This window comes from Genypterus blacodes, unplaced genomic scaffold, assembly GCF_046128005.1.
Source record: "Genypterus blacodes isolate CSIRO-AG114 ecotype Tasmania unplaced genomic scaffold, CSIRO-AGI_Gbla_v1 ptg000358l_1, whole genome shotgun sequence".
Classification (NCBI taxonomy): Eukaryota; Metazoa; Chordata; class Actinopteri; order Ophidiiformes; family Ophidiidae; genus Genypterus; species Genypterus blacodes.
Genome location: NW_027467142.1, coordinates 298,804 through 313,016, shown reverse-complemented (window position 1 = coordinate 313,016; position 14,213 = coordinate 298,804). Strand labels below are relative to the sequence as shown.

At 52.5% G+C, this 14,213-nt stretch overlaps 2 protein-coding genes across 2 annotated transcripts; one reads left to right on the top strand and one right to left on the bottom strand.

The window, feature by feature from the left end:
• Nucleotides 1–275: 275 nt before the first annotated feature.
• On the top strand, nt 276–3,783 carry sh3bp5b (SH3-domain binding protein 5b (BTK-associated)). The gene is made up of 6 exons (XM_076138284.1): nt 276–446; nt 529–659; nt 914–956; nt 1,095–1,314; nt 1,795–2,136; nt 2,455–3,783. Exons 1-6 carry the CDS (start codon nt 423–425, stop codon nt 2,670–2,672), a joined length of 978 nt encoding a protein of 325 aa, XP_075994399.1. The 5' UTR covers nt 276–422; the 3' UTR covers nt 2,673–3,783.
• capn7 (calpain 7) lies at nt 3,587–13,463 on the bottom strand. The gene is made up of 21 exons (XM_076138283.1): nt 13,104–13,463; nt 12,843–12,951; nt 12,577–12,734; nt 12,147–12,214; nt 11,759–11,992; nt 11,543–11,629; nt 11,288–11,414; nt 10,805–10,890; nt 10,604–10,697; nt 10,359–10,505; nt 10,155–10,261; nt 9,859–9,979; nt 9,612–9,756; nt 9,426–9,525; nt 8,971–9,106; nt 8,642–8,717; nt 8,375–8,520; nt 7,634–7,696; nt 7,414–7,544; nt 6,397–6,474; nt 3,587–4,650 (listed from the first exon to the last, which is right to left on the bottom strand). The coding sequence occupies exons 1-21, from the start codon at nt 13,203–13,205 to the stop codon at nt 4,506–4,508; spliced, it is 2,460 nt and encodes an 819-aa protein (XP_075994398.1). The 5' UTR covers nt 13,206–13,463; the 3' UTR covers nt 3,587–4,505.
• Nucleotides 13,464–14,213: the final 750 nt, after the last annotated feature.

Sequence of the window (14,213 nt, the reverse complement as noted above, 5' to 3'; positions counted from 1 at the left end):
TAATGGAATTACAGCGAGCACGCGTGATGTCAGAAGGTCTGGAGACACTAACGCTGTGCTAACGCTAACTGCTGAGGAAGCGTGTTTGAGTTTGACACTCAGGCTGAAGAGATGCAGATGCTCCTGTTTGCTTCAGAATAGAATCATTCTGTATTCATGCTTGGTTCTTCTTGAAGCTTCATGTTTGTTAGACTGATCTTCTGTTTACCTTCTTATCTTGCTAATCTCTTTCTTCAAACCGCTCCTCACTCTGACCTGCTGGACCTTCTGTCTCTCCTCAGGCTCAGCTGGAGGCCCAGAAAGCCACACAGGACTTCCAGAGAGCCACGGAGGTTCTCCGGGCAGCGAAGGAGACGATCTCTCTGGCGGAGCAGAGGCTCCTGGAGGAAGACAACCGGCAGTTTGACTCCGCCTGGCAGGAGATGCTCAACCACGCCACCCAGAGGGTGAGGAGGCTCTCACAATGTTCTGTCAGCCTGTTTGAACCCCTGGGCGTGGCTGACAGAGAGCTCTGATTGGCCGTTGCAGGTTATGGAGGCGGAGCATATCAAGACCAGGAGCGAACTGACGCACAAGGAGACGGCGGCCAAGTACACGGCAGCCATCGGCCGGATGAAGCAGCTGGAGAAGAAACTCAAACGCACCATCAACAAGTCCAAGTGAGCGAGTCACATGTTCAGAGTCTTTACGCTAACGTTGACTCTGTTGTTTGTGTGTTTGTTTGTTTGTGTATCTGTGTGTATCTGGGTCCTCAGCGACCCGTTAATCCGTTCTGCATCGTCATCCGACATCCAACAACCCCTTAATCTGCTCGCTCTGTCTCTGGGTTGCCATGGCGATGGTGCGGGCGCAGCGTGTTCTGGGTTGCACAGTACTTTCCCCCTCTGATGTAATCTCCTCCTCTCCTTCACAGGCCCTACTTTGAGATGAAGGCCAAGTACTACCTGCAGCTGGAGGTACGGATGTTCATGTTGCTCTGTGTCTGCTTGATGTCAGGGACGATCTCTTCTGAAAGAAAAAATCTAATACATTTAGATTGAAATAAGTGTCCTGTGTCGTCTTAGACTAACCTCTGCCCTCCTCTTCCTCCTCAGCACCTGAAGAAGAACGTGGACGAGCGCCAGGCCCGGCTGTCTCAAGCCAAAGGCGAGTACAAGACGGCGCTCAGGAAGCTGGAGATGATCTCGGATGAGATACACGAGCGGCGGAGAAGCTCAACCATCGGGCCCCGGGGTCGAGGGGTCGGCGCCGAGGGCGACAGCGTCTCCGGGGACGACATCGCCAACTTTAAGATGGACTCGGATGGAATTTCAAGTGAGTGTTGAGAACCGCGAGAGATCAGTCACGTTACTATGGAGACTGCTAAGGTCAAGAGGTCAGATTTTAGAAGTCAAGTGTACACAGAAGGATGCAGGTTTTGGTTGTTATGGCGACAGAATTGAGCTCTCTTTGTTGTTTGGTGAAGCCGATGAGCAAAACTTTGGTTGTGTGAGACGTGCAGAGAGGACAGGAAGTCTCCAAGGTTCAGAGACGGACAAAGCTTCCTGTGAGGACAGATTCCTAGAAAACAGGAAACAGACGGATCAGAGTCGAGCTGCTGGACCTTAAAGACTTCAACTGTAAATCCAATTCCACAACTTCAAGTTTAAACTGAACTCTCTCTCCCTTCATCCTCCCTCCTTTCCTCCTCCCCTCTTGTGATTCCACGCCTCCTTTCTCTCCCACTTCCCTCTCTGTTCTGCCCCTCCCCTCCTCTTCCTCCTCCTCCTCCTCTTCCTCTCTCCGCCTCTGCAGTGACGTCGGTGTGTTTTGAGGATGAGGCGTGTGGCGGCAGTGTGATGTCGGAGGAGGAGGAGGGGGAGGAGACTCGTTCCACCTGCAGCCTCGGCTCCTCCCCCTGCAGCCCGCAGGAGCTCCTGTCGGCCTTCGTCAGCTCCTCTTCCTCGGCCTCTCCGTACTCCTCTTCACCTTCGCCCACTCCCTCCTCCTCCTCCTCGCCGCCTCCTCTGTCCCGGCCCTGCAGTCTGGACCTACCCAGTGACGTGTCGCTGTCAGACTTCGCCCTCATCTCACCGGTGCTCGGGCCGCGCAGCGAATGCAGCGGGGCGTCGTCGCCCGAATGTGACCTGGAGAGAGGTGTGTGTGTGTGTGTGTGTGTGTGTGTGTGTGTGTGTGTGTGTGTGTGTGTGTGTGTGTGTGTGTGTGTGTGTGTGTGTGTGTGTGTGTGTGTGTGTGTGTGTGTGTGTGTGTGTGTGTGTGTGTGTGTTCACAGCTGCTCCGCTCACAGAGACGATTTGTCAAAGTGACAGTGAGCAGGGCGCGATGTGGCCTCACCTGCAGCCCTCAGTGTGCAGGACAGGGCTGTAACTGGGTCAGGAGTCTGTGGTGATAAACAAGCAGGAGCTCAGGTTCACTAACACGTCTGTGCGTCTGTGTGTCTGTGTGTCTGTGCAGGAGACCGAGCTGAAGGAGCTGAGGGACACCTGGACAACGTTCCCAACAACAACGGCAGCTCCGCTTCCACCACCAAGAAAAGCTTCAGTCTGGAGGCTCGCTTCAGCTTCCTCAACCTGCGACGCCCACGCACCGACAACGCCAAAAGCACAGGCAGCTGCTCCCAGAAGGCCGACGGCCCGGGCCAGGCAGGCGCCGCCCTGCTGAAAGCCGTCTGACAGGCAGGAGATGGCTCTTTGATCGCCCCCGATTTGATTCAGACTCTAAATTGAACCGATCGTCAGCTGCCACACACACACACACACACACACACACACACACACACACACACACACACACACACACACACACACACACACACTGCATTCACCAACCGCACATCCAGACACGGTTTCCTGCTGGATGTCTGCTGCTCCAGGTTAAGACTCGTTGACGGACTTGTCTGAGGTTTGGCGTTGTTGCTGTGAGAGACTTTGACCTTTGCAAACGAGCACTGTTGACGTTGTTTTTCACAGAACTGCACTGAGGGGAACGCTTCTGTCCAACACGCCAGCTTCCTGTGTTTTACCTGTGGGTCAGGATTTACTGTAACGTGTTCTGTCCTGGTTGAATAATTGTTCTTAGCTGTTATCATGCGTAGGCTGTGTTTAATAGAATTAAAGTCATAGATGTGAAGATGTTTCACAGCTGCTCGTCTTCACTTCAGACCTCAGTACTTTTCCTGAAAATTACCGAAGAAGCAAAGTATTTACATAAAGTACGACAGATTGAGACAATGTGTGAAATCACTTAATATGTCCGGTAGAAACCACAACCCAAGCGATGAAAGGGCTCGTATGGGATTTGAACCCAGGACCTCTCGCACCCTAAGCGAGAGTCATACTGCTAGACCAAAGAGCCGTATTTGACTGTTTTCATTGATGACTATAAACCAGCTTGTGAGGCAGTGTTCAGGAAATTCTCCTGAAATTTTCCCCCCAAAAATATGGACATTTTCCTGAAAGAAGATGAAGAATAAGAAAAGGAGGTGAAGAAAAAGAATGAGGGAATAGGAAGGAGTCGTGGATCATTGTGCTTTCATAGGTTACAACACTGATCCTTCAGAATAAAAGCCACACGGATGCAGAGACGGTTGAAGATATCATTTCTTTATTCATTCCTTTGAATAAACGACATCGCTGTACTTTACATTTAGTGCAACATCTGCAAAATCACATCCGTCATCAATCAGAGAGCAGATTGTCCTGCTGCATGGAGGCGGAGCTGAATATGATCACATGACTGATCAACATAAATGGTGATTAAAGAGAATCTGTTTGAACACTTTGACTTCATCAGTCCACTGATTGCTTTTTAAATCAAGGTGTTACAGACAGAATGATGTCATGTGACAGCCCAGCTGTTTCTTTTTTTGGACGAAGCTTCAATGTGTCAGAAACAGGAAACGTCTCCTGGTGAACGCTTCCTGCTGCTGAGGGACAACGAGTCCAGCAAAGACGTAAGACAAACTGTGGACCGCTAAATGAATGGCGGCGTTCCATGGCACAGAACCTTGTCTACGGGAAATCAAGTCCAAACACAAGAGGCCTGCGGAGGAACCAGAGCTCATGCTGACGTGAGCAGCATGTGACCATCGCTTGCTTCCTTTCCTTCCACCTTCTCCACTTCCGGCCCGGTCCAGGCTTTATTGCACCGGGTGTTTGCAGAGCGCCCGCCTCTGTTTTATGGCATGAAGACGTTTGGCTGTGAGGTTGATGTGAAAGTGTCAAACACGCTGCTGCCTCTCACTCCACTCCCTCCCTCACGACTCCTCCTCATGATTCTTCTTCTTTCTAATTACCTGAAATGGTTAAGTGCCAGCGAGTCACCGGCAAGTTCAAGCCCTGGATCCTGTCACAGGACCAGAGCGACGCCTGTCACTTCCTCTGCTCTTTGGACTCCTTTTAACATTTTGACATCACGTTAAATCCAAAGTTTGGACTCAAAGATATCCCATGATACCCCTGTGCGTCCCCCTGCAAGTCCCGCCCCCACCTCCTCTCTCTCTGCTCTCATTGGAGCTGAGAGACCTTGAGTAGCGCCGTGCTGGCAAAGTCCAAGAAGAAAGGTCCTTCCTGTTTGGGCAGGAAGGTGGTGGGAGTGACGTTATAGATGCCTGCTGGGACAAGGTCCAACTCCATGTAGCAGAAACCACATCTGGAGAGAGAGAGGGGGGGGGGAGAGACAGAGAGAGAGAGAGGGAGAGAGAGGGAGAGAGAGAGAGGGGGGGGGGAGAGACAGAGAGAGGGAGAGAGAGGGAGAGAGAGGGACAGGGAGAGAGAGAGAGAGACAGGGGGAGAGAGAGAGAGAGAGAGAGAGGGGGGGGAGAGAGAGACAGAGAGAGAGAGAGGGACAGGGAGAGAGAGAGAGAGACAGGGGGAGAGAGAGGGAGAGAGAGAGAGGGGGGGGAGAGAGACAGAGAGAGAGAGAGGGGGGGGAGAGGGAGACAGAGAGAGAGGGCGAGAGAGACAGAGAGAGAGAGAGGGGGGGGAGAGGGAGAGAGAGAGAGAGAGGGGGGGGAGAGGGAGAGAGAGAGAGAGACAGAGAGAGAGAGAGGGAGAGAGAGGGGGGGAGAGAGAGACAGAGAGAGAGAGGGGGGGGAGAGAGACAGAGAGAGAGAGAGACAGAGAGAGAGAGAGGGCGAGAGAGAGAGGGACAGGGAGAGACAGAGAGAGACAGAGGCAGGGAGAGGGAGAGAGAGAGAGGGGGGGAGAGAGAGACAGAGAGAGAGGGCGAGAGAGAGAGACAGGGAGAGAAAGAGAGACAGAGGCAGAGAGAGGGAGAGAGAGAGAGAGAACAGAGAGACAACAAGAGAGAGAGAGAGCGAGAGGGAGACAGAAAGAGAGACAACAAGAGAGAGAGAGAGTCGGCAAGAGAGAGAGAGAGAGCGAAAGAGACAGCAAGAGCAAGAGAGGGAGAGAGAGACAGCGAGAGAGAGGGAGACAGCGAGAGACAGCAAGAGAGGGAGAGAGAGACAGCGAGAGAGGGAGAGAGAGGGAGACAGCGAGAGACAGCAAGAGAGGGAGAGAGAGAGAGAGAGAGAGAGAGAGAGAGAGAGAGAGACATTAATGAGAGATGAAACCAAAGACTTTCTTGACTTCTGTTCTGGTATCATCTCTAACCCTCTGAATGTAAACGTTGGTTCTCCTGGTGAGTCCTCCAGTGAGCTCAGTGAGGGGATCAACATGAGGCTCTGGCCCCTGAGGCAGCACCTTCAGGTGTCTCATGACCTTTATGAACCTGAATCACTTTCATCTAAGAGAGATTTAGGCTTTAATCTGATCCTTGCCTCATGTTGATCCCCTCACTGAGTCACAGAGCTCAGCCTCACTCACACAGAGAAGGGAACTACCTTCAGGAGGAAGAGAGGAAGAGGAAGGATCCTCCAAACATGACTCAGCATTAAAACCCTCCACCATGTCTGAGTGACTCAGCTGTTTGGTATCTGAACCTTTCAGTCTCTCTTTGACTTTCATTCCTTTGGTTGCCATTGTTTACATGAAGTCTTTGTCTCTGTGCTACATAACCGTCCGTCCTCACGCTCATGTTGACGGGACAGAGCGGAGCTGGAACTGATGTGGATCTGTGACAAGCGGCTGCTCGCTCCTTTACATCTTTAGGTTCCACATTATGGAGAAAATGCGATTGTTTGAACTGCACGCAAACATAAAACAAGCCGGGGCCACGCCTGGATTAGATACAACAACCTGCAGGGAGTCACAGGGAGGGAACCTGACTCCGCCTCCTGCTGACTCCGCCCCCTGCTGACTCCGCCCCCTGTCATCACACTGATGTGCCTTTAAAGCCATCACAGGTGTCAAGAGGTGGATTTTTCCTTTGCACTTCTTTTCTTTCAGCACCGCCGTGCACACTGAGCGGAGCCGTGAGCCGTCTCTACTTTACCTGTAGTCTCCGCTGGTCTTCTTCGGGAAGTCGCCGACCGCCGACACCGTCAGCATCTCAAACCCCACGCTGTACTGCCTGCAGACGGACACAGAGACACGGACAGGAAGTGAATACCCACACGGCTTGGAGGCTGGTCTTTAGGTGGGGGCGTGTCTGAAGGGGGTCAGGACCCGGGAGGGATCTGAACCTGACCCCAGAAGTTCTAGACGGGACTTTAACACACAGAGTTCCCAGAATCCCTGAGTGCTTCGTGTTCCTGATGTCTTTACTGCAGCGTGTAAGGACGATGACATCAGGAGGAAGCTTACAGTTCAGTCAAACTCATCTGTGAGGGACTGAGGACAGATGAGACCACAGAGACAGAGAAGAAGAAAAGACCATCAGCCTCCGAGAAGTAAACACGCTGCAGCAGCTGAGTCATCCTGCCTGGCTCTGCTCCCCGTGTGTGTGTGTGTGTGTGTGTGTGTGTGTGTGTGTGTGTGTGTGTGTGTGTGTGTGTGTGTGTGTGTGTGTGTGTGTGTAAGAGACAGCCAGCCAGCGACACACTCACTCAGAGAGAAAAGGCCAGATCATGATCTGTGTTAATGCCTCAGCAGGCGGCGGGTGAGTCAGGCACCGGTCCAATATCAGTATTGATTGAACCACAAATGTTTTGTCGGTTAAATATCAAGAAAGGAAAGGAAAACAAGTTATAAGTGTTATAAGGACGTGACGGGTCCAGTGGGCTGCAGGGACACCAGAACCAGGACCCGATCGGTGCCAAGGCCCGTCCATCGGCCCGTCCATCAGCCCGTCCATCGGCCCGTCCATCAGCCCGTCCATCGGCCCGTCCATCAGCCCGTCCATCAGCCCGTCCATCGGCCCGTCCATCGGTCCGTCCCCTCCTCTCTTAACCCGGCTGACCCAAACTCATCTCTGACCGGCTTTCTGTGACTTCCTGTAGTACTTCCTAACCCTTAGAGGAGCAAAGGCTGGATTGTTGGGATGTAAACACGTTCAGTCTGTAATCCTGACCTGGATCCCCGGAGCTCCACCAGCAGAGGCCCCGCCCTCTCCAGGTTGATCTGATAGATGGGGTTGTTCTTGTACGAGTCCTTGTAGTTCCCACAGCCGCCGGCGCTGAGCCCCTTCCACTGACCGTTGACCTGCGGGGGAAGAGGAGGAGTCGGATCGTTTGACCACACGTTTGGCCATGTTGACTGTGTGTGTGTGTGTGTGTGTGTGAGCCGCTTACCCGTCTGGTGTGAGTGAAGGGATTTGGGATCTTTGAGAAGGAGAACTTGGATCCAGCGTAAACCTGGAGACACAAACACAAACACACTGATCCTCGTGTCAACACGTACGATCCTAACCGCTCCCGATAAACAAGAACTAATAACAATCTGAACCAGCAGCAGTGTGCAGCATGAGGGGAAACACGGTCCCACATGGCGTAAGGATGTGACTGAGTCTCAAACTGCTCAATGATTGATGGGAATCTGCACAGGCCACTGAGCTGCACTGAGAGAGAAACGCTGATCTGAGCCGACGGGAGCTTTCCTTTGTGTCCGCCCGGATTAGGGAGCTAGCAGGGAGGAGAGGAGGAGCTGAGGAGACCAACGGCGAACCTACAGATTCCTCCACAGGCCTCGCTGCAGTTTAGACGAGGGGACGGGGTGAGGTCGTGGATTTAGAGAGGGGAAGGGAAGAGGGTTGTATTCCTGAGGGAGGCTGTGGTTCAATCATGTAGTATGTGATGTGTGTGTGTGTGTGTGTGTGTGTGTGAAGCTGTAGTTCCTGTAGGAAGAGGAGGGTTAGAGCTGTGACTGCCCCCTGCTGGCAACACAGAGCAAAGCCACAGAAAGGTTCCAGCCTCATCTCCACTAAAGGAACAAAGGAAAATGCAGGAGTTGACATATTTCTGATTTGGAATGCATTTGTGTGTGAAGCTCCAGATGTTTGACACTTCCTCTTCTTCTTCTTCTTCTCCTCTCACCCGCAGCGTGTAGTTGATGGTGTTCTGCTTCTCGTACTGGGAGACCACCAGGGTGAAGGTGTGCGTCCCTGCACTGGTCAGCCTGATCTTGGTCAGGTAGTGAGGGCTGTTGATGCGGATGCCGTCGATGTACGGAGGAGGGTCGGCTAGGGAGGGAGAGAGGGGAGTGTGGATGATTGACACAAAGAGGCCGGCAGCTTCAGACGGACCCATCTATGGATCTATGGATCTATGGATCTATGGATCTATGGATCTATGGAAGCTTACCTGGGTAGTAAACCTTCTTCCCTTCTGTCTTGTAAACCACCAGGGTGATGAACTCTCTGTTCTGTGCAAAATCATCCTGAACAAAGATGAGAGAAGACACAGGTGAAGCAGAGACACACACACACGCGCACACACACACACACACACACAGACGCACACACACACACAGACACACGCACGTGCACACGCACACACACAGACACAGACACACACACAGACACACACACACAGACACACACACGCACGTGCACACGCACACACACACACACACGCGCACACACACACACACACACACACACACACACACACACACACACACACACACACACCTTGTCAGTGATGTGTCTGGTGAGCAGCACCCACACAGCAGCGCCCCCTGTGGGACACTGGACCTCCAGCTTGTATTGGGGGTTGTTGGCCAGGCTGTAGACGTCCTTCACTGGACCCTGCTTACCGTCCCAGCTACTGCAGACGGAAGAAGAGGAGGGAGAGGAGGAAGAGGAGGGAGGGAGAGAGAGGAGGGAGAGGAGGAACAGGAGGGAGGGAGAGGAGGGAGAGGAGGGAGAGGAGGGAGGGAGAGGAGGAACAGGAGGGAGGGAGAGGAGGGAGAGGAGGGAGAGGAGGGAGGGAGAGGAGGAACAGGAGGGAGGGAGAGGAGGGAGAGGAGGAAGAGGAGGGAGGGAGGAGGGAGAGGAGGGGTTAACACTATGATGATGATTCATTCTCCTTTATCAAGCACGAGGCCACATGTATGTGACACACACACACACACACACACACACACCTCTGAATACAAAAGGACTCCTTGAAGAGGGCGGGGCTCCAGCTCAGGTAGATGACATCATAGTACTGACACAGGTCCTCCCAGGCGATCCAGAAGACTCCTGAAGAACAACAGCAGGTCAGCTCTGTCCTCGGCTGCTCTAAACGCCACTAAAGGTTAAACTATGGGAGTCAGGGGAGGGAATACCGTTGTCAAACTTCTGTGCCGTCTTGGGGTCAAAGTTGAGGTACTTGAGGAGTTCGGGCGTCCAGTTCTTCTCGTCTCGCTCGCTGTAGCGTCCCTTCCACCGTAGATGACTCCACGGATTCTTCAGCTGCAGGAAGCGCATCCCCTACACAGGAAGCAGGTCCACACACACGTCAGCCACACACACACACACACACACACACACACACAGAGACTCGGCAGGCTAACGGTAGCCTAGCACGCTGACCTTGTACTCCCTGATATCGAGGACGGCGTAGGCGTGCGTCGGCACCAAACCCCACTTCTCCCCTTCCTCCTCCGTCATCACGCCCGTCGCCGTGGTGACGAGGACGTCGCCCCTGTGAAACCTGGGAGGAGGTGGGGAAGGAGAGAGAGAGAGACAGAGAGAGAGACAGAGAGACAGAACGAGCAACAAGGAAGAGACATTAGAGCGTCCAGAATGAGGAATACTGTGTGTGTGTGTGTGTGTGTGTGTGTGTGTGTGTGTGTGTGTGTGTGTGTGTGTGTGTGTGTGTGTCCCACCTTTGGTAGAGCATGCGGAAGCTGTCATCCTTGCTGAATGACTGATTGTCTGAGTGCATGGCGATGCGTTCAGGGATCCAGTCGGTGAGTGCGTGCAGATCAATGTTCTGTAACAAAGCAAGTAGATAAGTGTCCAGCTGTACTACATGTCCTGTGTCTCCTGTCCTGCGCCTCCAGATTCCTCCTCTCAGTGCTGTCACGTACCGAGTTGGACCCGGGGAAGTCGTAGCCCCCCATCACCTTCATGTAGGCCTTCTCTATGAGGGAGACCCACAGCTCGTTCCTGTTGCTGGAGTACGAGCACAGCAGCTCTCCGTTACGATCCACAGGCAGGAAGTCGTCTATGATCACCTTACGGGGAGAACGGAGACGCGGCGTCAGCATGAGACCTACTGACTGGTTCTTCTGTGTGTCCTTCTGTTGTGGTTGTGTTGAATTGTGTGTTTTACCTTCCTGGGGACTCCGTTGATGTGGAGCTTCACCATGTATTTACCACAGGGGTTATACTCCGGCTCCCCCCGCCTGTTCTGAGGGTAGATGATGCTGCACACACACACACACACACAGCAGGTCCACCTTTAACATGTCCGTCTCTGCCTCGGTGCCTCACAGCAGCATCAGCAGCAGCAGCGCGTCATGAGGTCACCTACCTGGTGATCAGTTTCTTGTTGTAGCGTCTCTCATAGGCGGCGCTGATGGCTAACGACGCTACGAAGGAACAGTCAGACACAACCGTCTGGAAGACAAGAGGAGGGAACACAACTGTGACTGTCTGTGTGAGCACACACAGACACACACAAACACACACACAGACACACAGACACAGACACACACACACACACACACACACACACACACAAGAAGAACCCTGCTAACATATTTAGCAGACTTTGATATCTTGATTGGTAGAATTTCCAGCTTTGTTTACAATCTTAGCTGTGTGTTGGCGCCATCTACTGGTTAACACACGGACACACACCCACGCAGACACACAGATTTGAAAGTAAACCCATGTTAACCATTAAATTCTTCAGAAACACAGAACAACAACAACAACAACAGTGTCATGATAGGATCAGAGTTGTGCGTCATCTTAACACAGAGGTGTGTGTGTGTGTGTGTGTGTGCGTGACCTGTTTGATGCTGAAGCTGGACACAGACATGATCATGGTGGGGTTGTTGCAGATCTCGTCCGGTCGGACCCAGCGGGAGAAGATGGCCTTCTGTTTGGGCGACAGAGCCAGTTTGCCCATTTTGTCTCTGGTTCCAAGAATAAAACAGAGACAGGGAAGCGTTCAGGCGTGAGCCGGAGGGAGGGAGGGAGGGGCCAAGCGCCGAAGGACGCCGTCGGCCACGGCGTGAAAGACGCTGACGTGAAGCGGACTCACGAGAAAGGGACCGGGAAGGCGAATCTCTCCTTCAGGTCCACACTCATGAAGGGAACGTAGGCGATGTTGTTGATGGTGGATGTACTCCTGAAAGAAAGGGGAGGAGCCAGTCAGGGTCACAGAGTGGAGGAAGTCTCTACTACACTGTCTCAGCCTTTAAGGGTTAAACATCCATGGTTTCACTTCAACCGAGGAGGTCACGTGTTGTTGGCTGACCTGAGCACCTCGATCTCCTCTGTGGTGTAGCGCTGGGCCTGGCACTCGCTGGACTGGACCGCCCGGACCGGCTGAGGCTGCGGCCGGTCGTGGAGGCTGAAGTCCGGCCCCAGGGGGAAGAACTGGCGGACCGGAGCCCCCGGACCGCCGCAGGGTTTGGTCCCAGAAGGCCCCGTCCTGTCCTGAGTGTGAGCTGCAGCCGGTTTGGACTGAGATTCTTTAAGGCCCTCGGCCCTGACGGAACAGAACAGAACAGAACAGAACAGAACAGGACAGGACAGGACAGGACAGGACAGGACAGGACAGGATCAGCATCAATGGAAGCTCATTGAGTGAACTAAAACAGATACTCAAACCTACAGACAGACATGAAGAAAGACCGGTTTACCTGTCTAAGGCCTGACGCGCCAGCTGCTTCAGCTTGGTCTGCAGCGCCGGCTCACACGTCTCATTTGACTGGAACAAGACAACAAGACAGACAGGAGAAATGAGAACAAAGAACATGAGAGCAAGAGAGGGAGACAGAGAGACAGAGAGAGAGAGACAGAGAGAGAGAGACAGAGAGAGAGACAGAGACAGAGACAGAGAGAGACGAAGAGGGGGAAAGAGAGGGAGACAGACAGAGACAGACAGAGACGAAGAGAAGGAAAGAGAGGGAAAGAGAGAGAGACAGGGACAGAGAAGGAAGGGAGAGAAAGATAGAGAGAAAGTGAGAAAGAGACAGACGAAGAGGGGGAGAGAGAGAGAGAGAGAGAGAGAGAGAGAGAGAGAGAGAGAGAGAGAGAGAGAGAGAGAGAGAGAGAGACACAGGTATCTACCGCCTTGATGCACAGCTCCACAGCCTGAGTGTAGAGTTCGATGGCTTCGTCACCGTTTCCCTTCTCATCTTCCTCAAAGGCCTGAGTGACCAGAAAGTGGGCGCGCTCCAGGTCCACCTGCTGCCGGGACTTCAGCGGGTCGCTCCTCTGCGCCTGGACTGAGGTCACAGGTCGCACAGAAACATGAAACACAGAGAGGGATTTGTGTTTGGATGGATAAGCGTATCTCTCTCTCTCTCTCTCTCTATCTCCCTCTCTCTACCTACCAGCATTGTGCAGAGCCTGGACCCGGTCCAGATACTCATTGACTTTGTCCTGGATTCCCTCCAGCTTGGACCCGGCCATGCCAGCGTAGATGAGGGCCTGAGCCGCCTCCTGCAGCAAAGACCATACATTATTATTATCATCATCATCACATTATTCTCCATGTTTTGCTGCATGTCAAATCATAGTGACCGTGATTGTGTGACAGTAAAGGTTAACTTTCTGTAGTTCCCGCATGTTTAAAGTGAAGTTTATCCACTCACCTTGTAGTAAAACACCGCCTCGTTGTATTTTCCGTTCTGGTCGTAGGTGACCGCGGTTTTAGCGAATTTAACGGCATCGAGCTCGAGCGCCGCTGAGTCCATGGTCAACTTCTGGAAGCTAGCTAGCTTAGCTACCGGAACTCAGCAGATTTAAAAAGTCCTGTCTCTCCCTCGCACCACAGTCCGCTTTTACGGGTTTACAGAAATCATACTGGACTCAACCCGTGCGGGTGTCATTAAACTATTGGCCCACAGTGCTTAGTTAGAGTGAAAGTCCTGCGTGTTGACAGGTGACGCTGCTAACACAGAAACCAAAACAACAACACGTCGTTTCCGGGAGGAAGCACGCGCAGCCGCAGTAGAGGACGCGGAAGCGCCATCCTGCGGTGCATTTGAGGAATGTGGGAAACTTGAACACTATAGTGATGCATTCAGGTTACTGGCTGAAACGTGTACCACAATGTCTTTCACCCACACGTGACACTGATGTTGATTTTGTCATATCACAGAGTGGCGGCAGTGGCTCAGTCCATAGGGGATTCAGCTTGGGAACCGGAGGGTCGCCGGTTCGAGTCCCGTATGGACCAAGAAAGTGGACTGACAGGAGAGTTGCCAGTTTGCCTCCAGGTGCTCTGCCGAGGTGCCCTTGAGCAAGGCACGGAACCCCTAACACTGCTCCACGGGCACTGTATAATGGCTGCCCTGCACCCCCTCTGTGATGCATGTGTTTGTGTGTCTGTGATATGAGGGGGTGCAAGATAAATTTCAATTGCATGCATAAAGTATCTTAAATTTCTTCCACTTTCATACTTGCACAGTATTTAATTGTGTGGGACTAAGATTTACATTTTATCAGCGAGCATAAAGTTCTGGAAACGAGTCAAATCCAGGTAAGGGAGATTTTGTTAGTATTAAGTACAGATGCATGGCTCCCTCACACCAATACACACACATAGCAAACATACACAAAAGCAAAAGTTTGATGACAAAGCTGAAGGGAGAAGTGGTAAAAAGCTAAAATAAAGAAAAATGAACTAATTAAGAATCAGTGGAGAAAGTGTCAGTAGATACAGTGTGGGCCTACTGGATGTGTGTGCGTCTGTGTGCGTG